This window comes from Oryzias latipes, chromosome 13 (genome assembly GCF_002234675.1).
Source record: "Oryzias latipes chromosome 13, ASM223467v1".
Taxonomy (NCBI): domain Eukaryota; kingdom Metazoa; phylum Chordata; class Actinopteri; order Beloniformes; family Adrianichthyidae; genus Oryzias; species Oryzias latipes.
The window spans coordinates 22,630,502-22,656,436 of NC_019871.2; the positions used below are offsets into that span (position 1 = coordinate 22,630,502).

At 41.1% G+C, this 25,935-nt stretch overlaps 2 protein-coding genes and 1 long non-coding RNA gene across 5 annotated transcripts in view; 1 reads left to right on the top strand and 2 right to left on the bottom strand.

The window, feature by feature from the left end:
• rasa2 (RAS p21 protein activator 2) overlaps nucleotides 1-8,240 on the bottom strand; it is a 42,730-nt gene extending 34,490 nt beyond the window's left edge. Inside the window, exons 1-2 of the mRNA XM_023961781.1 lie at nucleotides 8,139-8,240; nucleotides 4,467-4,590 (exon numbers count right to left, since the gene is read on the bottom strand). Coding sequence (XP_023817549.1) covers nucleotides 4,467-4,590; nucleotides 8,139-8,196 — 182 coding nt within the window. The 5' untranslated portion in view covers nucleotides 8,197-8,240. The remainder of the gene's footprint in view (nucleotides 1-4,466; nucleotides 4,591-8,138) is intronic.
• On the top strand, nucleotides 7,932-21,223 carry LOC110016246. The gene is made up of 4 exons (XR_002291562.2): nucleotides 7,932-8,197; nucleotides 8,268-8,403; nucleotides 8,936-9,026; nucleotides 20,398-21,223. It is a non-coding gene; the product is annotated as an uncharacterized LOC110016246 (long non-coding RNA).
• Nucleotides 12,988-25,713, bottom strand: zbtb38 (zinc finger and BTB domain containing 38). Of its 3 annotated transcripts, none has more exons than XM_011482800.3 (2): nucleotides 25,576-25,713; nucleotides 12,988-17,081 (listed from the first exon to the last, which is right to left on the bottom strand). In XM_011482800.3, the coding sequence occupies exon 2, from the start codon at nucleotides 17,047-17,049 to the stop codon at nucleotides 13,510-13,512; it is 3,540 nt and encodes a 1,179-aa protein (XP_011481102.1). In that variant the 5' UTR covers nucleotides 17,050-17,081; nucleotides 25,576-25,713; the 3' UTR covers nucleotides 12,988-13,509. The 3 variants fall into 3 exon arrangements, with proteins under 3 accessions (XP_011481102.1, XP_011481104.1, XP_011481103.1); XM_011482802.3 differs by lacking the exon at nucleotides 25,576-25,713 and adding an exon at nucleotides 24,852-25,528; XM_011482801.3 differs by lacking the exon at nucleotides 25,576-25,713 and adding an exon at nucleotides 20,176-20,399 and having other exon boundaries at nucleotides 13,000-17,081.
• Between the last annotated feature and the right edge of the window lie 222 nt (nucleotides 25,714-25,935).

Consider the following 25,935-nt stretch of genomic DNA (forward strand, 5'->3'; position numbering starts at 1 on the left):
GAGCGCAAAGACACACAACACAGGCTCATCCTGAGAGTTGTCGAGGAATTTTTCTTAGACTGAAATAATTTCCAGGTTGAGTTTGGAGGCAAATGAAATAAAACTAATTTTAGACTTTCTGGATTTTCCAAATAAGCAGTTAATGTTGGAAAAAAATAACGATGATTAAAAGCAGTCAGGAGGCCTGCACAACGTTTACCCAAGGTTTCTGCAGGTAAACAAAAGAAATGCGACTGCAGGAAGTGAGATGTACAGATTGTGAGGTGGTTAAGAGCTTTGCACAAATCTGAACACTGCAGAAAAAGCATTTTTAGGTGTTTAGATGTCATTAAAATGAAACTTGATCCAAAGCAATCTGGTGTGTTGAGTGGAGAAAGCAAGGTGGTGTTTAAAGACACGTTTCATGTCATTGTTGACACCTGTTTGGGATGTAGGAACGGGGTTGTGTCTGAATCCCTTCACTGCTTAGAGCACCCTAAAGTTGGTGGTCACCTTTTAGCACATCCCTTCGCCAGCGTCTTGGAGTCCGAATCTGCAATTCTAAAACCCAGTGCCTGGAAAAAACAGTCTGCATGAATGCACAGGTTTTTACTTTGGGAAAATCAGATATTGACATATTTAAAAATAAATAAATAAATACAGTGCGACAAGTGAACGCAGACCGACTAAACTTAGTTGAACAGGTGAGCTGAATGTTTATTGATAACGTTCCAAACGTCTGGAAGCTCATTTGTTTGATTTCCAATTTATTCATGTTTTATTTATTGATGGGTGGTTTGCAGGATCTCTGCAGCCGTTGATGAAGACGTCGGTGTCCCTGCATCTGTCCACTTGAATCCTTTCTTCCTCCACCAAAGACCAGATCCCTACGTTTGTGTGATGCTTCCGTCTGAGGAGGAGAAGCACTTTTGGCATTTTCAATGTTCTTATGCTAATATAACAGAATATTTTCTTTTCTTTTGGTGTTTTATTGTGTGCCTGACAGGTTCATGACGAAAGGCGACAAATGAACTTCTGGGTATGTGAATGAAAAGGAAAATAAAGTAGCGGTTCTCTACACCCAAACGTGTCTCTGAACCCCGGAAAGACGGCTACGCTAACAATAGTTTGATTTTGAGTCGCCAAAAGGTTCAGAATTTCTTTGTTTTTGAAACCTATTAAGAAATGAAGCTTCACAAAATGCTCCACATTTTTTATCTTTGAGCATGGCTCCGATAACTTTGGTGTTTTTTTCATAGTTGATGTACGACTTTTTTCTCGTAAATTAAAAGTCATAATTTTAAAAAAATGTGTTTAGTTTTTAAACTCCATTGTACTTTTAAAATCCAGGGCACTGGGTAGTTTTTTTAGTAGTTAGGGAGTAGGGATGGAATTTGTATGTAGCCATTGTCTTTTTCACTAGAAATCTCGCAACTTAACTATCAGGCCTTAACTATCAGACCCCCCCCATTTGACCTTTCCCTCTGTATTTTCCCCCACAATCTAATGACGATCTCCTGAGGATCAGCAGCAACGCTGTCCAACAACAGGAGCGGAGCATCAAATCAAGCTCCACAGCTGGAAGAACATCGAAGTGAACCAAAAAAAAAAAAGGATCCAGTAGTTGAAAGTGAAACAAAGAAACGGAGGAGAACGTGAGAGGAAACACTTCCTCTGAGACTACTAATTCTCTTTGAGAGGTATCAAAGGCAGAAGCATAAAAAAAGGAGGCTGTTGTGAAATACCTTTAAAAAAAAAAAAAAAAACGGGTCCATGTTTACTGACAGATGCTCGGTGAGTTAAGAAGGAAAGCCGAGAGCTTTCTCAATCCTTCTTCCGCCCACCTTCCATCCATAAGAATCTAACTTCTTCCTTATACCCCCATTTATGTTCATTTAAAAAAAACTACATAAAAAAGATTCTTCATGATTTGATGATGTGGAAGATAAGCAATTACCAAAATATTGTATTGTAGTTTGTTATTTTTTTTCTGCTTAAATCTGATTCTAGGGTGAAATTTTAAATGTCTTTTAATTTCATTTTCTTTCTATAAATCTGAAACTAAATTGGAAGAAACAGGAAACATTTACTGTATAAAATGTATATTAATTTATTCATTTAGCTTTAAAAATGAATTTGTTTTTAAAGTATTAACATATCTAATCCAGGACTAGCACACTGTTTGGTAACAGTATTTCATCACTGACAAAAACCTTTTCCAATTAAATGTAACTAAGTGAATATAGACACATTTTCTTATAGAAAAAAAAAAAAAAATCAATGAAGGTTTTATTCTTCCTGTGACTCTTTTGCTGAGTTAGATTTCTCTCTCTACTTAGTGCTTTCTAAAGGGCATTCGCCTTTGTTTCGGGGTGTCCAAATCTACAATTCCAAAATCCAGAGCCCTGGAAATTTCCCAGAAGTCTCTGCAAATTGGTGAATATAGACTAAAATCCATAAAATAATTTTTTATAAATGATCCAAGTTTTCATTTTCTGCACAGAGTGGATTGATAAATACTCCATAAAATGTTGATGGTTATTGGCTTTTTACTTCGGCAAATGGGTGATATTATATTTGCCGTTATAATAATAATAATAATAATATTCACACTAAAAATGTGGTGAGCATGTGTCTGAATTGCATTTATTTATAGGGTACTGGATGGTCCTGCACTGTCTTGGAGTTGTCAGGGAGCAGTGAAGGAATTCAGACAAACAAATTGTAAAGGGCTGGTTTCGGGAATGTGCTGCTTCCCCGTCCACATGCAGAATTCCACCTTAACTGAAATTCTTAAGGACGTCCAGGAGACCCCACAGCAATCCCACGATGTGCTGCAGTCCACGTAACTCCAATAAAAAGCAGCCGTGAAAAGTGATATAAAGTTTTCCAAAAGACCCCAGAAAAAAACTGATCAAAAAATGGGAAACAGTCATTTGGTTTTATGCTTTTTATTCTTTTCTGTTTTATGATTGTACAATGTTTTGCTCTCCCCATGTGCAGCGCTGGGCCTGCTATGCTGGGGGTGGAAGGGGCTTTATAAATAAATGAATAATTGATGATGATATAAATGATAGAGAAAAAGGAGATTATTTGTGTTTATTACATAATCTGTCGCTCCCTTTTTAAGTACCTAATGTTTATATTCTGACAGCCAAATAGATCAACTCTGGACATATTTAATGTCTCTTTAAAAGCTCGCTGAATGAAAGCCTGGCCGTATTATTTTACCTGTGATTTTAGCTGTTGCACCTAAAAAAACATATGAAGAGTCTCTTCACATTTCTGAGGCATTTACTCACATGACTGATAGAAATTTACACTAAACATCTCGAGGCGGCCATGATTCACCGCTCAGTTCAGAGAATTTCTCTGAGGAGGAAATGACAAAAATGAATCTTTACCTCCATGTAAACACGGGCCTGTTTGGATTACCAGCATAACTTCCCTTAAATGAGGTGTGACGTGACTCGTGTTGACGAGTCTCCTGACATTAACGCGTTCTGAGGAACAGCAGAGCGCTCCGGCTTCCATCAGAGCTCAGGACAGTCAAGGCGCACTCATCACTCACTCATCCTTTGTGCTTTTTTTTTTTTCATGCCAGATTCATCGTTTCGATATTACACAACCGTTCAATTACTAACATTACATGTAAGCTCCTCTATGGCTGTCAGCAGCCGCCTATACAAACAAGTCAGAGCTCAACATCAGACGGAAGATTGAAGATAAAAATATCTGGACAACGATAAATTTGAATCTGTTCATCTTACAGGCTAATGGAAACATTTTCCAACCAAGATAAAGGAAGTTCTACCACTTCCTAACCAAAAAATACATAAAAAAAGATAACCGAGTCAGACGCTGTAATGCTCTCACTGCAGAAGTCTATTTTGATTCAAAAACTTCACAATTCAATTCATGCTTTCATGATAAATAAAATAAAACCAATTCACCAACAGTTTTGAAACGCACAGGGATTCAAACTAGGAGTGTAACTGTTTGATTCTCTACAATTCAGTTCAAGCTTTAATGTTTGGATCACATAGGATTTATGTTTTACAGAACAACAAAAAGCTTTTAAAAAATTTAGAAAAATCCTTTTTTAATTTTCTAATAAGCAAGTAACAATAAAGAAAAACCTTACTTCATTGCAATGAAACCATAAATTATGGATTTTTCTTTAAGTCAGTGCAACACACATATTTGACACTTTCAAGGTGAACGGTAAGGATGCAATGATTCACCTTCCCCGTGTGATTCGGCTCAATGGTGAAACGTACAGTTACACCATGCAGTTCGGTTTTTAACTCAACACAAGACAAAATATTCATTGAGGGAATTTCTAGCTTAAAAACTAACAAAAAAGCTTTTTTTATTTTAATTTTTTGCCTAAAACAAATACAAATAAATTGCTCTAAAGGAAAATGATATATTTTGATAAATAAACATTGGCTTTTAATAATACTTGAAATAGAACAGTTGCATACCTGCCAGATTTGTCAAACACTTTGGTGCGGAACACTTCCTCCTGATCCAGACTTATGGTGCAAAACGTACATAGATCCCTCTGACGGTTCTGACCCGAGACTGGACCAAGGTTCTTAGCTTCACCTGTTGAACCCAAACAGAAACACGGCTGATGTAACCCGTCTTCAGATGAGGAGAATCAAACACATGAACACTCAAACAAAGGCAGAGCTTAGGACTGTACTTGGTGCATCACTATGACAATCCAAATCCATTCTAGTAACTAAACCAATAGCATTTTGTCATCTGTAACACATTTTACTTTGTGGCTTTACCTTAAACACATACGGTAAACTCTTCGACTAAAAAGACCGTTCCCCTTTTAAACAACTCACCGGACGTTGGGCTTTTGAGTTTGTGCGTTTTGCAGGAAAATTCTTTGCAGTTTGTATGCTGTAACAGTTTAAAGACCCACTTGATGAAAACTATGTTTTGGTTGGGTTTTTTCTAATGTTCTTGTGGCATTTTTCTCCTGATGGAAAACACATCTAAAGAAAATTAAGCTTAAAATAGAATTTCTGAGTATGTCTTTATTCAAATCGTTGTGAATCAGAAGCAGAAGAAAACGCCTGTAGGTGTGAAGTGGAAGCTACAATCTGCATGTCCAAAGCTCCCTGCTCCGCTCCATTCTGATGCATCCACAAATACATCCATGCACGTCTTTGTTTTCCTCGTCCGACCTGGAGTCTGGCTCCATACTGTTCGGCTAGATAACTCCAATATTGCTCGCCATTTTTGTTGCATTGCTAACGTTAGGTTAAACCCTAACCTATTTGATTTTGTCATTTTTGTAAGCCAGTGGAGAGAGCGTAATAAATGGATGACGGGAAGGGGGGGTGGGCTTACTCTGCACCAACAGTTCCACCCACAACTCAGAGGTGAGTTTGTAATCAACTACTGCTGCTCTGCAGAAACTATGTCTTCGAAAACAACAGGTTTTTGGCTAAAAACAGCATAATCATGATTAGAAATCTACTGGGAAACACTTTTAAAATAGATCAAAAGAGGATCAGAGTGGGACTTTGAGTTTTATGAAAATTTCTGTTCAATTCCGGTTCAGTGGAACCAGTGATAACATCCCAATTCTAATTCATTTTAAGAATAAAAATGAACTAAAAAAGACTAAGAACCCTGAAAGCAGACAGCATAGTTATTTATTAGACATCGTTCGGATGAAGTGAGGAGGTTTTGAGCTGTCAGGGCAAACTGAAGGGAGGATGTAGCTAAAGTAGACTGGAGGCTCTCATGTGGTTAAAAACACGAAACATCGACTTCCTCAGCATAACCAACGGTGACAGAACATCGCTGATTCATAAATGACAGCCTTTGCAACGCACGCCACTTCCATCTTACTGCAGAGACGCCAGACGTGCAGAAAAATACGTCAAATCTGTGTCACACGGAGAAGTCGTAACAGAGAAAGATTTGCGGCGCCGGATTACAGGGACAGCAGTAGCCGAAATTAGTTGGGCAGCTTTGGATTGATGACCTAAAGATGGGCAAGAAGCTGGTTAAGAGGAGCCACCAGCAGATCAGTGTTTTAAAACAGGCTAACAAGAATAGAACAGGGCTAATCTTACGAAGAGGAGCTGGTGACACTAAGCTTGTGCTAAGATGACCCTGTAGGTGAAGAACACAATATGTAATGGAGCAAATATGCAAACACACGTAGCTTTTTTAGGTCACCTCTTTTTTTCCACAACACTTCCACTGGAACGGACAAACTTAAATCCAAGACATGAGGGCGAAGAAACAAAACCCAGTTAAAAGTTGATTTTTTTTCAATGTATCGCCTAAAAAATAATTAAAAAAAAAAACTCTTAGGAGCCATCTGCTGTTGCAAAGACACATCTGCACAAAATGCCACCATGGTTGATGTCAGCGAAAGGAAAAGGCCAAATGTGAACGAGGAAGAACGGGGGTTTCACAACACTGCACAGTGACTTACATGCCAGGATGGTTCCTCAATTCTGTTCTGCTTACCATTTTCTCATTAATTCATAATAGTGAAACTGACATTTACCGTTCTATTGTGCCCCTTTACGTACCAACATTTTTTCGCCTACATCCATAGTCGCATTGGCGCAGTAAAAGAGTCCATCCTTCTATGTGGAAAGGCATCAACTTTAACAGACATGTCATGAAATATTTCTGTGAGGATGTGCCGATTGCCCTCCGTCCACTGAGGGGTTGCTCCAGCGGAATGATGCCCTTTTTATTCTCATCCTTTGCTTTACAAGAACCAGTTCAGCTTGTAGAACTTGAAACATCCAAATGTTGGCAGCTGGCAAAACTTTACGGAGCAAAACCATGACTGCATGAACCAATATTGAATATGAAATAGGTCCTATTTGAACTTACTCCAGAGTCTAGCTTTTATTTGGAAATATTTCTAATATAATCGTTGATTAAATTGTTCCGCACACGCAATTAGGAGCCGTAAGTGCAGGAGACTTTTGTTCAAAGGTTTTTTAATAAATAATGTCAGGAAAGGAGGAGTTCTAATGAGGTATTAAAAGTTTAAAACCGGATGTAAACATAACAGGAAACGTCTTTGCATCATCTGATCCTGTATACAAATTTCCAGGTACTGGACTTTTGTCATTTTTCTCTTTTCATTTTCAACCGTTTATGACAGATATAGCTGTTTTACAGAATAGTAACCCATTATACCTGTGATTTATCTCATTTATAAATAAATAAATAAAAATGGATGTTAGTGTTATACAGATGTATCTAACAAACATAAACAGAAATTCTCTACAAATTCAAATTAATTACATTTCCCTGATCAGAATTTCCTTATTTATCTAAATCTAATGAGCACACTATTTACCATCCACAGCAAAAGGGCATTTAGCTGATAAAAAATACAACTAATATTCCGTTAGTATTTGGATCATAACGTCATGGTCACCGATTCTGGCTGTACACGTATATGGATGACACTAAAGTTGAATGGGTCACAGATTCTGGTAGTACACCTTCAGCAAGTGACACTAAAACAGAATGGGTCACAGATTCTGGCAGTACACCTACATTGAGTAACATGAAAATTGAACAGGTAACAGATTCTTGTAATACACCTATGGCGGGTCCACTGAAGCGGAATGGGGTAACATAACATCTGATGGGTCAGATTCCGGCAGTACACCTACTGGGTAATATTAAACTGAACAGGCACAGATTCTGGTGTTACACCTGCAGTGAGTACCACGAAAACTGAATGGGTTAGCTTGTGACGCTAGACCGAAGAGGCTGATGATAGCAGCTAGCCTCTGTAACGTTAACATGGCTCAGTCACTGAGAAGCTTTTCTCTTAAATAAAGGTGAATCTCGCATGGCCGTACAATAACAGCGTGTTTGTTGGTGGTTTGGTGAGACGAAGCTGGCGGAGGCTGGGCAGCCTGGTGAGCGGATTCATTCACAAAACAGAGTCGAAGCTCCTGCTAGCGCGCTAGCTTAAGTTAGGGTTCGGAAGAGCGGGGAGGGCAGATGAGCTGCCCGTCTTTGCCTTCACGCTCGCGCCTGAGGATAGAGCGCCGCGCCCCTCGAGGGCTCCAGCCTCGCCGCTAAGCCCGTCTGGGAGTCTCCCGTTCCCGTCGGGGGAGACACGTCGGCTTCACACTTACATATTTTCCCCCGCAGACTCTGTAAAATCCGGATCTTAGCGTCGTCTTCTTCCGCCATGGTCAGGGCTGTCTGTTGTTGCCGCTCCGCTGCATTCAGCGCTGGTTCATCATATCCGTTTATGAATGCAGGCAAAGCGGAGGAGAGCCAGCCCCAACAACACCGCGTCACGTCAGCTCTCGTGCAAACCCGAGAATGAAAACATTTGGAGAAATCTTCAGGTTTTTTTTGTTTTCTCTCTTCAGGAGCTTCTCAGCCTGGAACTGTGTAGGTGGAGCAGTGTTAAAAGGGATTTAAGGTGTCGGAGTTCTTATGCAACGGCACACTTTGGGAGAAACCAGACTTAGAGAAGGACATCTAGCTTAGCTAACTAATCTGGGATACTTCCAGTGAACCAGTTCAGTTCGTGTCTAAAACTGGAGCTAACACGCCAGAACAGACCTGATCATGAACTTTGAGGAGCAAATACCACCTTTTTTGTCTCCTTTAATTATTAATAAACACTAAAAATAGAGAATAAAATAGTAAAATGCCTAAAGATTAAATGTACATTTTGCTGACCATAAAATCAGCTAATAATGTTTGTTTTCTTTGTTTTTGGCTAAACATGTGTTTGATATAGTTTTTATTTATTTATTTGCCCTTACATTTATTTTTTAATAGAACTAATTGTAAAATCTCTTGTATTGTGTGACAACAGTTGGGGCTATTTTTACTTAGAATATTCTATATTTTCTTGACTTTCTTTTTGGGTCTTCTTGGCAAAAACAATGAATATACTTTTACATTTTTTTTTTAGATGCTGCCGGTTTCTTCCTGACATTCTGGAGGCATGTCCTCCAGTCCTGATAATAAGCTGTTTCCAGCACATGATAGACTGAAAACATCAGGTATGGATTATCTACCTCTATATTTAAATATCACCGTACAAAACAAAACCTTTTTTTTTTTTTTACAGAGCAAACACCCCCCCCCCCCCCCCATAAAGTTGATTTTAAAATGGAAAAGCTGCCAAACTTCTGGTTTACTACTCAAATGAATGGATTCAAAGACCCACACAAATGAAAATAACGTTTGGTGTTTTTAACGCGTTCTTGTGACAATTTTTGTTGATGGAGGACATATAGAAAGAAAATTAAGCTTTAACTCACATTTCAGAGTATTTCTTTATTCAAATCGTTGTGAATCTGGAGCAGAAGAAAAATGCAGTTTGTAAAAGCTTGTAAGTGTGACGTACAAAATCTACGGCAAGCAAAAAGGTCCCTACTCTGCTCCATTCTGATGCAGTGACGTGCGGTGAGGTTAATGGCTGGTGAGGCACTGACGTCATCAGTCAGATTTACAAACATATGAACCATGAGTATAAATAACTGAGTAGCTTATTCACCATTTGATTGACAACAGTTAACGTTTTGTTTAAAATATAATTTCAACATGTTTTTTTTCATATACAAACTGCAGCATAGAAAAAAGCACAAACGTTATTATCGTCTTACCTTTAGTTGTAAATAAAGTCCATACGCCGCTCCTTCTGAAGAAAATGAGTTGCCGCTTCCTATCACTTCTTCTAGTATTTTTTAGCGTCATAATCTCAGGGCTCACCGGCGCCCCCTAACATGAGGCACGAGAACTGCAACATGAGGCACGAGAACTGCTGGCCTCACCCAGCGGCTTTTTCGCCGTCGTTTAGCGCTCAGCACAAGAAACACGTCCCTCACATACAGTTATTTATAAAAACAAGCACTGTGCATCATATACATCTGCTAAATTATTTAAACTCAGCTCATATAGTACAAGTGATTGAACCGACATACAGAGAGACAGCAGTACCGTCTGACTGCATAGGTATTGCGCAATCCAAGGTGAGGCTCAGCGGGCTGGTGCCTCATCGCACGTCACTTAGTATCTGAACGGCAAATGCGGAAATTCAGCGATTTTGAAAAGAAAAAACACCCAAAAATGGTACATTTAAATGGAAAATGACCGCAAAGCACAACTTACTGATTAAATATAATAATTGAATTTATTTGTTCTCTTTTCTTCCCATAATGACAGGTGAGGCTGTGCCTCACCTGCCTCTCCTGACTGCACGTCACTGTTCTGATGCATCCGCTTGCAGACAAATAGATCCATGTATGTCTTTGTTTTCCTCGTCTGAGCTGTTATCTGGCTCTAAACTGGATAGCTTCAATACTGCTCGCCGTTTTTGTTACACCCGTAATGTTAGGTTGGGAGTGTGAGGGGTTGCGAGTTTGGGGGAGAGCATGTAAATAGATGGGATGCGCAAAGTGGGCTTCCTCCGTGCCTACATCCTAGAAAACGGCACAGATGTTTTGATTTAGGCTAAAAACGGCATCATCGTAGTTAAAAGACCACTGCGAATGCTTTAAAAAAAAGAAAAAAACTGATTGGACTTTAAATGTATTCATTTCAATTTTTATTTACTTGAAAATTATTTTTACACTTATGTCTATATTTTTTGCAGCATAAAGTGCAAATCAGTCCAAGAAAATTTCCCAGGTAGAGTTTCAGTAAACCATAAAGACTAAAAGCATGCTTCATTCTCAGTGACTGTCAGATACAGACCTGAAAATCATGAAGCTCTTGCATTATTACAGTGACATTACAGTTTAGCAGTTAGTTACCTATTATATTGTATGACTGATTTCATATTCTTATACAATTATCGGTATGAAGCCCATTGAGATGACTATTGGTGTAATATTGGGCTATAGAAATAAAATAAATAAACAGTTGCAATTTTATAAAAAATGTTTTATTATATCTCAAACATATAAAAACAATAGATAAATGCATACACTCACTGATAACTATAGTCAGTCATTAAAAACATGTTTGCAATGGAGTTAGACAGAAGCTGAAGCTTTTTTAAACCTTGTACTAATTCAACTATTATAAACAACAATATAAATGTATTGATAATAATAATATATTGTAGGGATTTTTGAGGGTCATCACATTTAGCGGGTCGTTGCCCCCCCCCCCCCCCCCCATGCCCATGCCTATATCAGGCCATGATATAAACTAAAGCACAGATGTAGGATTTAGCAAAAATTGGTCAAACTTTGACAAATAAACTAAAATCATCATCTAAAAATGAATCTGTTACAACAGAAAAACTAGTAAAAACCTAGTTTTTCTTAAATGCTGGCTTGATTTATCTGACGTATCAAGCGATTAAAAGCTATTCTGACAGGTGAAACTTTAAACAGCTACTACCTACAGATGATCCTTAAAAGGACAGCTTTCTCTCGATGGATTTTGGCGTCTAATTTATTCTGAAGGTTTTCTTTGTAACGCAGGGATCCATCTTGTTGCACCACACGTTTGCGCTTACCGTCGTTAGAAAGTATCATGGAATTTGGAAACATCTGGAAATCTTGTCTTGAGGCTCATCACAGTTTATGTGGAAGAATGTGGGAACTTTTCAGAAGGCCTCCGCTTCCCCGCAGCTCAAAGAGAAGATCACCAACATATGGCTGACGATCAGGGAAATGGTTCTTGGACAGACTTTGAATGGCTGGCTAAATCATTCTGTTTGGCGTGTTGTGCTTTAGAAACCATGTTTCTGCAGTTGTTCGACGTGACGCTGGAGTGTCAGAGCCATGAGGATTGAATTGTGCGCAGAGATGAAGACCAAGTGCTTATGCTGTCAATATTTTTTATTCAAATATTTCCCCATGTTATTTTTTTCATAACACACAAAGTGAGTCATCTTGGTGTGAATTATTCAAAAGTTTAAACATTGGTCCTTAAAATGAAAATTTCCAAATATCAAAGTATTAAAGAAAAAGGGTCTACCTAAAAAGTGCAACACATCAGGTCCAGGGAAGTGGGCTGGAGGTTAAAAAATGTGACAAAGATGATTTTGCTCATAAAGTGAAGTTTATCTGACAGTGCAGATTCTCGTATAATATTGCACAGCATTTAAAAAAATTCCACGTGCCAGTGGCTCTGCCTTACATGCATAGACAATGAACAAAAAAGAAAAAGAGATTGTATCAGCGTTTGTTATTTTATCCAAAAAATAGTCTGTGGTGCTTTGTCTGAATTCCCTCACTACTTCCTGACCCCTATAAAGACCAGCCCTATATAGTGTGGGACTATCCAGTGCCCTGGATTTTAATGTGATTCATGCTCACTACTTTATTTCTTAATTGCCAAATGCAACACCATCTATTTCCTTCACTACCCTAATGCATCAGTTCTTACCTAGCGTCATAAAAAATAGGTGGAATCTAGTATGTTAGCGCAACATTTGTTAACCATGTCAAAGAGCACATGCTTAGTAGGGGTGGGATTATATAAGACCGCCTCTTCCCACTCCTTTTCAACCAATAAATCGAGCCCTACGAGCCCTGACTTTAGTTAATGATCACTATATTTAATTAAGTAAATGTGACTTGTGTCTTTGTTTTTGTTTAATCTATGCATTTCATCATTTCTGCAATGAGTTTTTTTATTGTTTTGACTACAATACTTGAAATAAATTTATCAATATCACTAAATCTGGTCAATTCTATATCTTCTGTCTCACTTTGAAATAATTCCGCCAAGCCCGGCTACTAGGCGGCGCTTCTTCTTGGTTCCTGTCAGTAGCAAATACTGATACACAAACGTACTGCGCCCTCTAGCGGCAATGGTGCAGCGATAGGGCGGTCGTCCCATGATCGTAATATTGCAGGTTCGATTCCCGGCTTGTCCACGAGTCAAAGTGTCCTTGGGCAAGACACTGAACCCCACCTTGCCTCTGGTGGGAGGTTGGCGCCAGTGTTCGGCAAGCGGAACTGCCACCAGTGTGTGAATGTGTGTGTATGACTTGGTGAATGGGTCTGTGACTCTAAAGGCGTTGGTGTAAGTAGAAAAGCGCTATATATAATTTTGAAAAATCACATATAAGTTTGCCCCTTGACCAAATTATGTAAAAAAAGTTATACTCCGAAAAATACAGTACATATAGACAATTTACAAAGACTGTGCATGAATCCACTGTATTCTGACAATGAAAACATGGATGATTTATAAATAATAAATGCAAGTAAATTATTTTCAAATGACAAATAGTTCAAACGCAACGTTTTGTGGTCTATGTTCACCAATCTAGTAAGTATCTATCTAGAGACTTCTAGAAAGTTTCCAGTGCACCAGATTTTGAAATGAAATATTCAGACATCCCAAAACAAAACGGCGATCGTCCTATATAATGCACCAAGCAGTGAGGGAATTCAGACAAAGCCTGGGTCTCTGGGTTCAGGAAGAAATGTCATTCTGTTTACATGTATGACTCTCATATTAAGGTTTGAATAGGCAGATTTTCAGTTTCCAAACCACATGAGAGGTCTGTCTGTACATCTAATACAGGGGCTCCTCTTTGCACACCCATTTGTCTGTGTTCAGTAGCGTGGTGGGTGTAGCTACAGTGTCGCTCCTTCTGAGCATCTTGTTGGACTTATCGTGGTCACCGTGGCCATTTTTTCCCGGTCTCACTGGGATGTTTTTGTTGGTTTCGCCGTCTTTATCGAAAGGTTGTCTTTTTGACAGTAGATGCAAAGACTGCTGCTCGTCCATCCACTTTTTGGCCACTTCATGTTTGACCTTTGGTGAGGTGAGGGAGAACATGGAATTGGCGTGCGGGGAAGCTGGCCTCCTAGTAGTGGGCTTTGACACATCTTCGTAGAGGACCGAATGCGAGAGGTCTGTAGTGTCCTCTCTTTTAGGCGTACTTTTGCTACACGAGAAGTCCTCTCCTTCCATGCTTTCACTTTTTATGTCAGTGCCTCCCTGATTATCGCTGTCCTCTGTTTTGATGGCATCTCGCTTACTATCCTCACCCTCATGTGCTGAGAATGTAGAGCAAGGCATGCATGTGTTAAACCCACACCCCTTTGTCTCCTGGTGTTTTTTCTCGTGGCTCCTCTTAGTGGCCAGGTACAGAAACCGCTGCGGACAAAAGGAGCAGCGGTATTTCTTCTCTGGGTTGGGACTCCGAGGTGTGTTACCGAAGCAGGAACCATCTTCCATGCAGCTGTTGCAGATGTAATCAGCGGCTGCAGGTGCCTCACCTGGAGGGCCTTGCTTACCACAGGTCTTGCAGAAATAAGGGTGAGAGCCAATCACGTGAGCTCTCAGACCGGTCTCTGTGATGAAAGAGCTATCACATATGTCACAGGTGTAAGTGGCTCTGGGGCTGCTGTTGCTTGGGTTCTGTTTGGGTCCTGTAGTCGTCCGGTCGACGTGAGCCTCACTGCCAGCCGTTCTGTCCACACACGGCTCGGGATGAAGATGAAACAAAGCTTTTCTGTGCTTGTATCGGAGCTTTTTGATCTTTTTCTTCGCTTTGTATGAGTAATACGGACGCCAGAGCTCATCAGCTGTGTCGCAGTCGTTGGTGTCTTCAAACATGTTGGTTTCTGTGGCAGTAGCATCTGGTCTATATCGGAGTCTCTGACTTTCTGATTTTTCTCTTCTCTGAGGAGATTGATTGAGGATTTGGCCACCATTCAGATCTCGGATCCTCCTTTTCTTTCTGGGGAAGAGTTTAGAACCTTTGATTTGGCGTCGGATGATGGCCTCATTGCCTATTTTTACCGTAATCTGGCAGAGAGGCAGCGTGTTACTGTCAACCGATGCACCCTGACATGCAGGCTTGGCGATGTACGTCTCTGTTTTTGCCCCAAACCGATTCTCCGTGCTTGACTGAAGGATTTTCTTGGTCATGTCCTCAACTCTCTTTGCAGAAGCAGATAGTTCGCCTAACTTTTTAACGGTGCTCATGGAGCTTAAGAACGACACGTTATTATTGACGCGCTCTGGGTTTAACACCACTTGTGAGTCATCGGTATAATCTGCAGCAAAATTCAAGTTTGGCTGCACGGAAAAAATGGCGCTCCTGCTTTGAAAAGGCTCATCTCTACTTTCTTCATTCCTTGGACCACATTGACTCTCCAACTCAACGTTCAGACTTTGGTCCACATCAAGTGGCTTGTCATAGCTGATACGAGGCATGACCGGGGAGACCATCTTTGTTGTGGCCATGAATGTCAAAGGGATCGAACTTGCGTCGGGAAGGCCCACCAGACCATTATCGTCAAATGGCGATATGAGAGAACTGCTGCTCAGAGAAGACGGCTCACTTCCTTCTAGACTCTCAGAGTAGGTCTGACTGTACGTCTTGTACTGTCTTTTTCTGAACTTCATGGGCAGAAGCCTGTAGAGCTTTATGGGGTAAACGCTCCCCTTCAGCCCGCCGTTGGCTGATTTCTTCTTAACTGCCAGACTTGGATCAATGCCATGAAAGGACTTCTGATGGTTCTTCAAGATGTAATACGTCATGAAGGTCTCCAGACAGAAAATGCACTGATAGCGCCGTTCACCTGTGTGCCAGATTTCATGCTTAGTTCGGTACTCTGCCAGAGCAAAGACTTTATTGCAGTAATGACATGGGTAGGCCCTCCTCCAGGAGTGCACGTTTTCATGGCGTTTCAAGCTCGACAAGGTGACATAGACGCGTTTGCACACGCTGCAGTTATATTTCCTCTGACTGCTGCTTGGCTTCACTGTCTTTTCACCGTGTGTTTGGTACATTGGAATGGACTCTGGAGTGGGAGGGCTGGACAGGCCAGCTGGGGAGAGTGATGTCACTACGTCTTCTGCTTTATTTTCTTCTGTGTCTTCTGGAAGGCGGTCGGTCTCTTTTGGTATTTTCCTGACATCTCCCATGGATGGGCCTCTTGCCGCCTTTGGACAGCCCTGCTCGTGGTTGCGTAGCCGTTTGAGGTGTATGAACTTTCTGTGACAAAATTTGCAAAACAAATGACTTACAAAACGCTTTTTATGCACCTCTGAGTGAAGGATGAGAAGAGCTTTGTTAGAGAATATCTCTGGACAGTGCTCGCAGCTGTAGATCAAAATGCTGTCCTCTGTGTGAGGAGAGAGGGGTGGTGGGCCCAACTCCTTATGGGGGCTGTCAGCAGCTGCTGGCGCTCCCGAGTTCATTTGCTCCTCCGCCTCTGCCTCTGAATAGAGGGAAGGCGGCGTCAACACGGGGACGCTTGCAGCAGAGTCCGTTAACACAGGTGTTATTGTGTTTGGCGTTTCCACTTCTGCTTCTGCTGGGAACACACTTTTCCCTAAAACGCCCCTCAGCCTGTGGCGCTTTTTAAGCGGCCCGGCGTTCTTGTAAATGAGGTTTTTTGGCTGCGTCATGGCTGGCTTGCAGGCCTTCTTGCTGTCCGACTGACTGCTTTCTTTGCCTTCAGTGGATTTGTTTACTGCATACGAGTGCTCCGACAGCGTGTGGGTCGTCTCGCCGGTCCCGTTAGGGCAGGACGTGGAGCTTGAAGGGTGTTGGGTCAAATCTGGAGACTGCCTCTCGCTGTTGGCTTCAACCAGAGGGGTGAAAGGGTTGTTGGTGGGGCACTCTTCCGTGATAGAAAAGGCATTGGTGATGCGAGGCCCTCTGCTGCCGTCTACCTCGTCTGCTCTTACGAGGTCCTTCTTTCTTTTTTTAAACATGTTTGTGGATTTATCACATTCATCCTGCTTCTCCTCTTCTGCAAGCATTTCCAGAAATGGAATGCCCAGTCTTTTGCCAGCTGCCGTGAGTCCCCTTCTGTCTTCTGCGCCATCTGAGGCCGCCTTTGAGCAGTATATGAAGTTGAGGATGTTGGCAAACACCTCTGATTTAAGGTCCAAAAGCTCCAGGACTTGGCCAGAGGTCCACGGGTCTGGGGTCGTCAGAGCATTCCTGAAATACCTGCTGCAGGCCGCCAGAATGTTCTTGTGGGCTCGAAACTTGACATCCTCCACCACAATGGTTACGTCACAGAAGAGGCCTTGTGAGCGCTGCTCATTGAGCTTGTTTAGCACGGCGAAAGGGTGCGCGCTGTCCATCAGGTCCGGATAAACGAGGGGACCGCAGTCATCTGGAAAAAAGCCAAGATCATAGTTAGTCCAGATTACTTCAAAACAGAGAAGGTGGCTTTTTATTGAGGCCTAGAAGGTTACTATGATGGAAGTCCTGCTTCCTCCTTTCTAACACTAGATGGCAGCATAATTCTTACAGACCAGTCTGTGCAACATAGGACATCATGCTGAGCAGCTTCTTACAATAAATACCTTTGCAACATTTTTGTCTTAAATTAAAAACAAAAACATTTAACAAAAATTTACAAATTTAAAATTAAAATAATATTTTTGTTTTTATAAAAATGTAGACTCTTCTGTGTTTCTGTAAACGCAACATACTGTATATCACTTATTTAGACATTGTGTTGAGAACATTTCCACAGAAATATAGATAAAAGTCTAATTTCTCTGTTTTATTTTTTGTTAAATTCATCATTGTTAAATTCTTAACGGGCTGCACATGAGCATGAAATGGAATAAAGTGAAGGTGATCCACGGCTGCTTTTTTTTTTGTTAGTCCAGTTACTTTCCATGTGGAGTTTTTTTTTTTTGGCAGTAACATCTCACAATTATCTCAATCTTAATATAAAAAACAATAAGTTTTCCTCTCGGCGCGGTGGTAGTATCATGATGAGAGAAAAGGCCGCCTCTGATGTGATGCTTTTATACTCACAGTCATAAAGAAAAGCATGAAGGCAGCCTTAACCTTCAGGTGTGACTCTAATTCATTACAGAACATACAATGAACAGAATGACATTTAGGCGGCTTCTTAGCATTCATTCCTCTGCATTAAAGCTGGGCGATAAATCGATTTTTATTGATTAATTCAAATTTGCTGTTTAGGCATATTTTTTTGGGGGGGAAATTAGGATTTTTTTTTTCACTTGCACGCTGCTCTCTTGGGTTCTGTTGTTTGGAGAAAAGGTCAGCCCGCTCGTCTGTCACGACAGACTGATGTTAAAATGGCAACTGGCGCTGACCAAAAAATTCAAATTAAACTTCAACTTTATTTATAAATCGCTTTTCATGCTACAGAGCATCTCAAAGTGCCTCCCAGAGAAAGAATAAAAGATAAAAATAAGATAAAAATATAGTAGTTAAAATAATAAACATAGTAAAAATAATACAAATAATAATAAAAAATAAATGAATTAATAAAACACACAAAACCCAACACATACATATCCCACCATTAAAATCAAAACAAATCAAATTAGTTGTTAAAATTTTATAAAATAAAATAAAAACATATGGACAAGTAAAAACTATGTAAAAGCTTTTCTAAAATGATGTGTTTTAAGTTTTTTCTTAAAAACCTCCACAGTGGCTGACGCCCTCACGTCCTCAGGCAGGCTGTTCCACAGGCGAGGCCCACGGTGCTGAAAGGAGGCCTCGCCGTGGGTTTTAGGTGTGAAAAGGAACTTTTTCTTCAGTACTATGGAACTGGCTTGTTTTTGGGTGACTTGGAGCAACAAAATCTGTTTGAAGCTTCCACAACTATAACCGTCGGTCAGAAAAGGCTTCTCACTACAAAATACTGAAGCCAGCAGCAGCTCACAAAACACGCCGTTTTACAAGCAGTGATTGTATTTAGTTGCAGGTCAACTCCTAAAGGAGATGTCAAAATTAAAGAATTTTTGTTTTACTATAAAAAGGAAATCGGAAAATCCTTTCTTTGTGAACATATCTGAGGTTTTATTTGTAGGCCATAGCCCTCCAACGCATGCGTACGTCAGCTCACCTCAGATGTTTATTTAAAGTGTGTAATCTGAATAGTTCAGCGAGAAGGTGACTCAGAGCACACCATCAGACTATCACAGAAATGAAAGAAGGGATTAGTTTACCTTATTCATGTGGTATTTTGGCCAAAGAAAGTTAAATGACTTAATGAAAACACAAAGAAATCCCAAAAACGCAGGGATATTTCAGGTTTGAGGCGGTCCAGACTGAAAGGCCTAGATTTCTGGTCCGTCGCAGATGTCGACCTATCGGGAGTTCAGCTGGTCTTTGAGCGGCAGTGTCTGCAGAGGGATTTCACTCAGCATGATGCTGTGAGGGTGACCCCGCTCCTATCACTGCCACCTGAGCCCACGCCGCCTCGCTGATGTCTGAGCGCCGGCAGCTGGAAGTCTCACGTCAGTCTGGTGATTCAGCTCACCTGCACTGAGATTTCACATGGTTTGTCTGAGCTGCAGGAAGGTTCTTGTGCAAAAGAGGATTCGGTTAAATAATCTGGAGGTCACTCCGTTTTTATTTTGTGAAAATGTGTTTCTGCTCTTTAAATGACCAGGAATAACTGGTATTTAGAACCGTTTCCGATTCTGGATATATTTTTCCTCGACAGGATAGACTTTGGTTAGCCATTTTTTGATGATATACGGTCATCCATTGGCCCCTTTTTAAAATATATATATATATATATATATATATATATTTGGACATTTGTTTTTCACTTTTGTGACTGTGCAACAAATACAAGATGGCCGCCGTTCTGGAAAGCCTCACAATCGGATGAAACAACCGCCCTGCTGCCTTCTGCCTCAGACAGGCCTCCGTTGTCATGGCAACATGCTATGGCGCAGCACTTATTGGGATTCAGCTGGCTGGCGATCGAGCGGCTTCCCTCACCCTCACATGCACACTGACCTGGATGAAGGGAACCTGCATCAATCGGGCCTCACCTTTGTCTTCAACTTAACACCTGTTTTTCTAAAAAAAACAAAAAACAGCACTTTGTTATCAGAAACGTGTCGTCGAAAGTGCGGGTGGATTTCAAAGAGTTTGATTCTGTAGTATTAACCTCTCTACCAGCTGATTTTTTAACTGAACTATATTCATTTTGTGTCCATTTTTACCGACGAGAAAATTGGGACGTTGTCGCCGCCGCTTTTGGGGCCGCCACACCTCCACCCAGGTTACGATCAAAGTCAAAGTTAATAATACTCTTTTAGTGAAAAGTCGAAATCCCCACAGGCGAAACCACAAACTGAGAAATGACGGTGCAGCACTCCGAGAAACAAAGAGCGAACTGTCAGTCGTCTGTAGGCACCTCTGCAAAGCAGACTTCCGCAGAACTACTCTGAAATTGAGTGTAAACATGCAAAACATACCTTAGTCAATCAGAAAAGTGAGAGGCGGCGAGCAGGAAGCCGTGTTCATGCAGAATTCCCTTCCCTACAGCCTCATGTTTACCAAGCTTCTCATTAAAAAAACCCAAACCAGTTTGAGGAGAGCAAAGCGAAAGTATTTTCCCCCTATGATGGTGGCTGAACAGCCGTGTTGTCAGGAGCAGAGCTGTTTCTGACGTCTTTCTTCCTCTCCCTCCCTCTCAGCGTGCAGATGACTCCAGCATCTACGTCCTTTCGCCTCCATCCGTGCAGCCAATGTCCCGGCTGTGCCTCTTCCAGGGGGATAACTCGCAGCTTATGCCGCTAAAGTGGAGCACGCGTGGGTGAAAACGGGGCTCATGGGCGCGTTTGTTCGGGAGCCACTGAGCAGGAAACGGCAACTTTTTCTAAGCTGGGTGGAGGACCGAAGGGAGAGCCGAGGGTTGCAGGGCGCCACATCAGCTCCGGTCTGGACTCCACGGCTGCATTCTGGTCTGTGCCGGGAGTCGGTCTCCTTCAGTGCATGTGGACCGTAGCAGGGAAACCATTTAGCAACGTTCAAAAGCCGGCAGCACTCTTAGGAGGAACATACATCCTCCACACAAAAACGACGCCGTCTGCTTCCAGCTGGCGCGCACAGCCTCTGACTGTGCAGCCGCACCATGCTTATTCAGTCAGAGTGGTTAGATAACGTGGAAGCAGACGAGAGGCGTCCCCCGCTGCACTGCGCAGCCACGGCATGCGGGACAGATGTTCAGACAGGCTTTTTTTTTTTTGTGGCGGGGGAAACCAACGTAAGCTGTGTGCTCCCAGCAGGGATTCAGAGGTGGACCAACGTGGAGGCTGCTGCTGCTGCTGATTGATGCAAAAACAGCAGATGCGTCAGCACTGCAGACGGGGGGGAGGGGGGAGGAAGCTAAACGCTCCAAAGCCTCGGAGGACAGAAGCGACTGTTTACAAAAGATGACTGCAGAGGATTTTTACCCAGACTAACTACACTACAAAAACGCAAACCTGAGAAAATAAAAAGACCTTTGTTTCAAGAAAAAAATGTCCTATTTTCTGTGTTGCAAGAAAAAATATTCGTATTAAGAAAGTCTTTAAATAGCAACACTTATTTAAAGGAAAATTTTCACATTTAAAACTATTTTATGACTTATTTTAAGGCGGCGTGTTTTTGCAGTAAAGAGGGACCCTAAAATTAGATAAAGCAGACTAACATTTAGAAGAAAATCACTAGAAAGTAGTCAAATGATTTGTCTTCGCAGTAAATCGTTTTTACATAACAAGAAATCTTACTATAAGAAACAAGGAGTTCCACATTAGCATTCAAAAAAGGAAAAATAAACTAAAAAGCTCACTTTGAGATAGAATTACTTCAAACTGAATGTTAAACAGCCCATAACAAGGTTTTTGCTAGTTCTATGCAAATGGTTTGAATTTTTGGAGTGTTTACGTACCTATAAGTAGTGCATTTTGATTATAGCGACAAAAAAACTAGTGCAATACTAAGTGGAAATGAGTCATTTTAGAACAAAATGTGAACAAAAGGAGAAACAACCCAAATCTGAAACTAGCACTTAACATAAATCTAATTTTTTGTCATTAACATAATGCCAATCAATGGCAATTTAACTTTATTGAACTTTATAATAACATTCTTAAAACTGAACCAAAAATAAGAATTTGAGTTTTTTTGAGTCTTAAATCAAGTTTTTCCATTGTTAAGAGTTTAGATCCAAAAGAAATTTCACTGATTTTAAAAATAATTTCCTTATTCGTAGATCCTAGCTCTAATCAGACAGATAACTGTACTGATTTTGAGAAAAGCTTGGAAAGGTATAGAGCAGGGATGTCCGGCCGGCGTTTAAATTTCCACCGGCCCATGGGCTCCTTTTGTAAAATCAACGATATCAACTGTAAATGAAAAAGACAAGTGAACAGTGAGGGCCACGGTTTCCAGGAAAAAGGAAAATTGTGCTTTTTGTTTCAGTGAAATATGAACCAACCGTGTCTGCCTAATATGCCAAGAGACTGTGTCTGATTTCATAGAGTTCAATGTAAAGAGCAGACAAAACATGTTAACTATGACAAGCTAACTGGGATGAACGCTGCAAAAGATTGACAAATCATTTTGGTAAAAACGTCTTTAGATGCGTTTATTTTCGATGTGAAGAAATTATAAGTATACCACAGCAATAAAATGTTCATTAAATAGTTCATTTGCATTTAATGCGGTTCAAATAGCTGAAAAAATAGCAGGCCAAATAGTTAGCTGTCAAACATTTTCACCTCATCAAATCTGGTCCTCTGTAAAGAATTTGGACACCACTGGTGTAGCGCAAAGAGAAGGGAAAACAACTTCAAAATATCTTGAATGTCTAAAAAAGTTACAATTAAATAAAATTACAGTCTGTAAAAAAATCTTCTGCAAACGGTTGCATCAGATTGCATCAGACGGAGCAGGGAGCTCCAAAATAAGCTTTTATTTAAAAAACGACAGTTTTCCATCTGCTTCTCATTCGCAACGATTTGAATAAATAAATACTCAGAAATGCAATTTTGAGCTTAGTTGTCTTATTATATGTCCTCCATCATGAGGAAAATGCCACAAGAACATGTAAAAAAAAAAAAACACCACTTTTGATTGGAGTGGGTCTTTAGAAGTCGATGGCGGCTTTTTACAATCTATTAGGTAAAAAAGGAAATGTGTGTTTTTTTTTAATAGTTCCATCTGCTGATCTTAGAGCATCACAGTCTTAAGTTGGAACAAAAATAAGTTCAATGGGTTACACCTCTTCACAAAGCTCTGCTAAATAGAAACCGGAACGGAACACATCTTCACAATTCAGCAAAAACGGTTTCTGCTGTAAATTTATTTGTTGTTCTTTTTTTCTTCTTCTGTTCTTATAAAAAAGCGGATGCATCGAGAGCGAAACAGCACAAAACTAAAAATGCAATGAGTCAAGAGTTAATATTTAGCATCAAGGGGGATTCCGTCTGCAAGTAGACCTCTAACCTCTGACTCATCTAAAGAAACCATTTCTTGGTTGAAATCACACTTTTAGAAGTGCTCCTTCCTTTATTCTAGAATGAAACTTAAACTCGTCGTTGCGTTTCTGCACAAAACGCGTTTACTTCAAATATTAAGCTTTTAAAAAGTCACCAAATCTGCTACAAAACGGGTTTCTTTAAACATAGCAACAGCAATAAGTCCAAAATTGATTAAATTTACACATTTAATGCAAAGGCTACTGGGAGAATTTGCTGTTTATGCCTATTTTTGTTAAGTCATTAAAGATTTCATTCATTTTTTTCAGAAGAATTTGTATGAAGTTTCAACATTTACCCCTTCACAGCAACTTAGTCCTGTTCAGGAGTCTGCCAACTCCTTTGTTCTTCCATCTGTGACTGAACACCACCCAGCCTCTGCCGCTTCCTTTATGAGATCAAATTCTGAGTCAGCCAAGGTCTCATCATCATCAGGACGGCCGCAGACGCTTTCCTGTTCGCCAGGAAATGACTTCTCCAGCTTTGACCAAAAGCTTGACTTTCCCATCAGCAGCAAACGCCACGTTTCATTTCTTTCTCACATTTATCGATATAGACACACAAAAAAAAGTCCCCCCCCCCCAGATCGATCATGTGACAACGGATGTGTGGAAACTGTAAAAGTAGCACAACAAAAAACAACAAAAAAAGATGAAAATTGTGGTCCCCAACACTCGTGCAGAAAGACCGAGAAGAAGTTGACTGCAAAGAGCAGCCAGGAGCCTCTGAGGGCATCTGAAGCTCAATGTTGAGGAAATGCTAAACCAACACTGCTCTCCTCCTCTGATTCAGTTATGTCAAGGACTCCAACTTCCACACAGCATTTTGGGATTCTCAGAAATGAAATCTCCCTTTGTTTCTATGTGTGACATTTTCTAATATGCCTTTATTCTTTAACAATCCCTGAATTGTTGTAACTCCTTTTCTGTGGGAGCTGTGGGCAATTCCAGCCGTGGGCAGGAAAGATCTCTAGTGGGTCTCGTCTGAGTTGGAATCTGGATCAAAGCTGTAGCGCCGCTGTTGCTCGCCGTTTTTGTTGCATCGGTAATGTTAGGTTAGGGCTGTGAGGGGCTTTAAGCTAGCGAGAGAGAGTGGAAACGGAGAACTCTCGGTAACGGGGAGGGGAAATGGTTAGTTCTGCGCCAGCGGTCCCGCCCACAACTCAAAGGTGAATATCTAATGAACTCCTGCCGCTCTACAGAAACTACGTCCTAGAAGCCGACACAGGTTTGTTTGATTTGGGCTCAAAACAAAATCATCAAAAAGACCACTGGAACGCTTTGAAAATCAAAAGATAAATAACAAGTGACGCTGCAATAAATCAGTGACCTGTCCTTCGCCTTACAAGTAACTTGGATAAGCATCAGCAACCCCTGTGACCCTCCGCTGCACAAAGCGGGTTTGGATGATCATAACATTTATGTCACAAGCGGGACATTTGCAGAACCAGAAGATGAAGTAAACAGACCTCAGTGATCTCCTGTGGTCTCTGCTACGGCCTGTGGGGACATTCCTCAGTAGGGAGGCAGAGGGAGCATGACGAGGCAGAGAAGGCCTTGTAGCAAAGCACACTAACTCTATCATCCCTGATAGCACCTTTTGCAGCCATAGGAAGCAGACACACATACCAAAGGGCCTCTGTGCAGAAGGTCCAGCCAGGCCCGCCTGTGTCGCAGTGGAAATCTCTGTTGTTTGTTCAGGAGAAGAGAGCGCTCATCCGGCTAACGTTCCTCCTCCAGCCTAGGTTGGGCCTTTACCTCCCTCCCCTGTCACTTCTGTTGCTGGGCTGTGGTTCTGGGAGACGAGCGCTCCCACCCCCCGGTGCCAAGTTGCCCTCTGTAGGCTACCGCCATGGCTGCGTCATTCCTGCTGCATCACTGACCCACAAAGAGGTGTTGAGAAGGAGGGGTGGGAGACGCGTGAGCGTGGATCTGCATGGCCCCAGTGAACAAACGGACGAGGCTTCCGTTCTGCCTCAGTATGAGGCCTTGACGCTGCTTTGGTATTCAGGAAGTGGGTCTGGGAGACAGATCCTTTATTGTTACGTAATGAATATTTTTCCTTCCAGACTCAGCTGAGACGGTGGCGTGGGAGGCTAATAATAGGGCATGGAACCCAAAAGTGATAAGAGTTCAAGGCACTGTGAGATCCGTACAGCTGAGTCAAAGAACATTAAGAACAGACCCATACATATGTGCGTGTGCATTTTAATAAACAGTTTTCTGACTCAGGTTGAGACATGGTGTTATTTTCTAGTAATAAACAGCCTGCTTTTTTCCCCCTACATTAGTTGTTTCTTGATGCATCAAAGTGTCTGCAAACACAATAAATAAAACAATATAAAATCCTTACCTTTGTCTTGTGTTACAGTTGCCTTCTTGCTCAGGTTTCATGCGAAATGTGATCTTTGAAGCAGATTTTCTTACTCTATGTCAGTGCATTTGATTCAAGTCTAGAACCAAAGAGGTATTTAGGCCTGCAATTGTTACAGAAACCACAGCACTTGCGTTATTAGCACACGGTCTCTCCTCCCATCATCTCTTCTTCTTGGCCATATTACTCCCTCTGGTGGCTACCTGGGGGATCGCAGCAGGATCTCACACAAACATTAGTTTTTTGTGAGGATCTCAGTGTGTGTGTGTATATATATATATATATATATATATATATATATATATATATATATATATATATATATATATATATATATAT

Coding starts and splice junctions, on each gene's coding strand:
- zbtb38 (XM_011482800.3), bottom strand. CDS start 17,049: ATGGACAGCGCGCACCCTTTCGCCGTGCTAAACAAGCTCAATGAGCAG.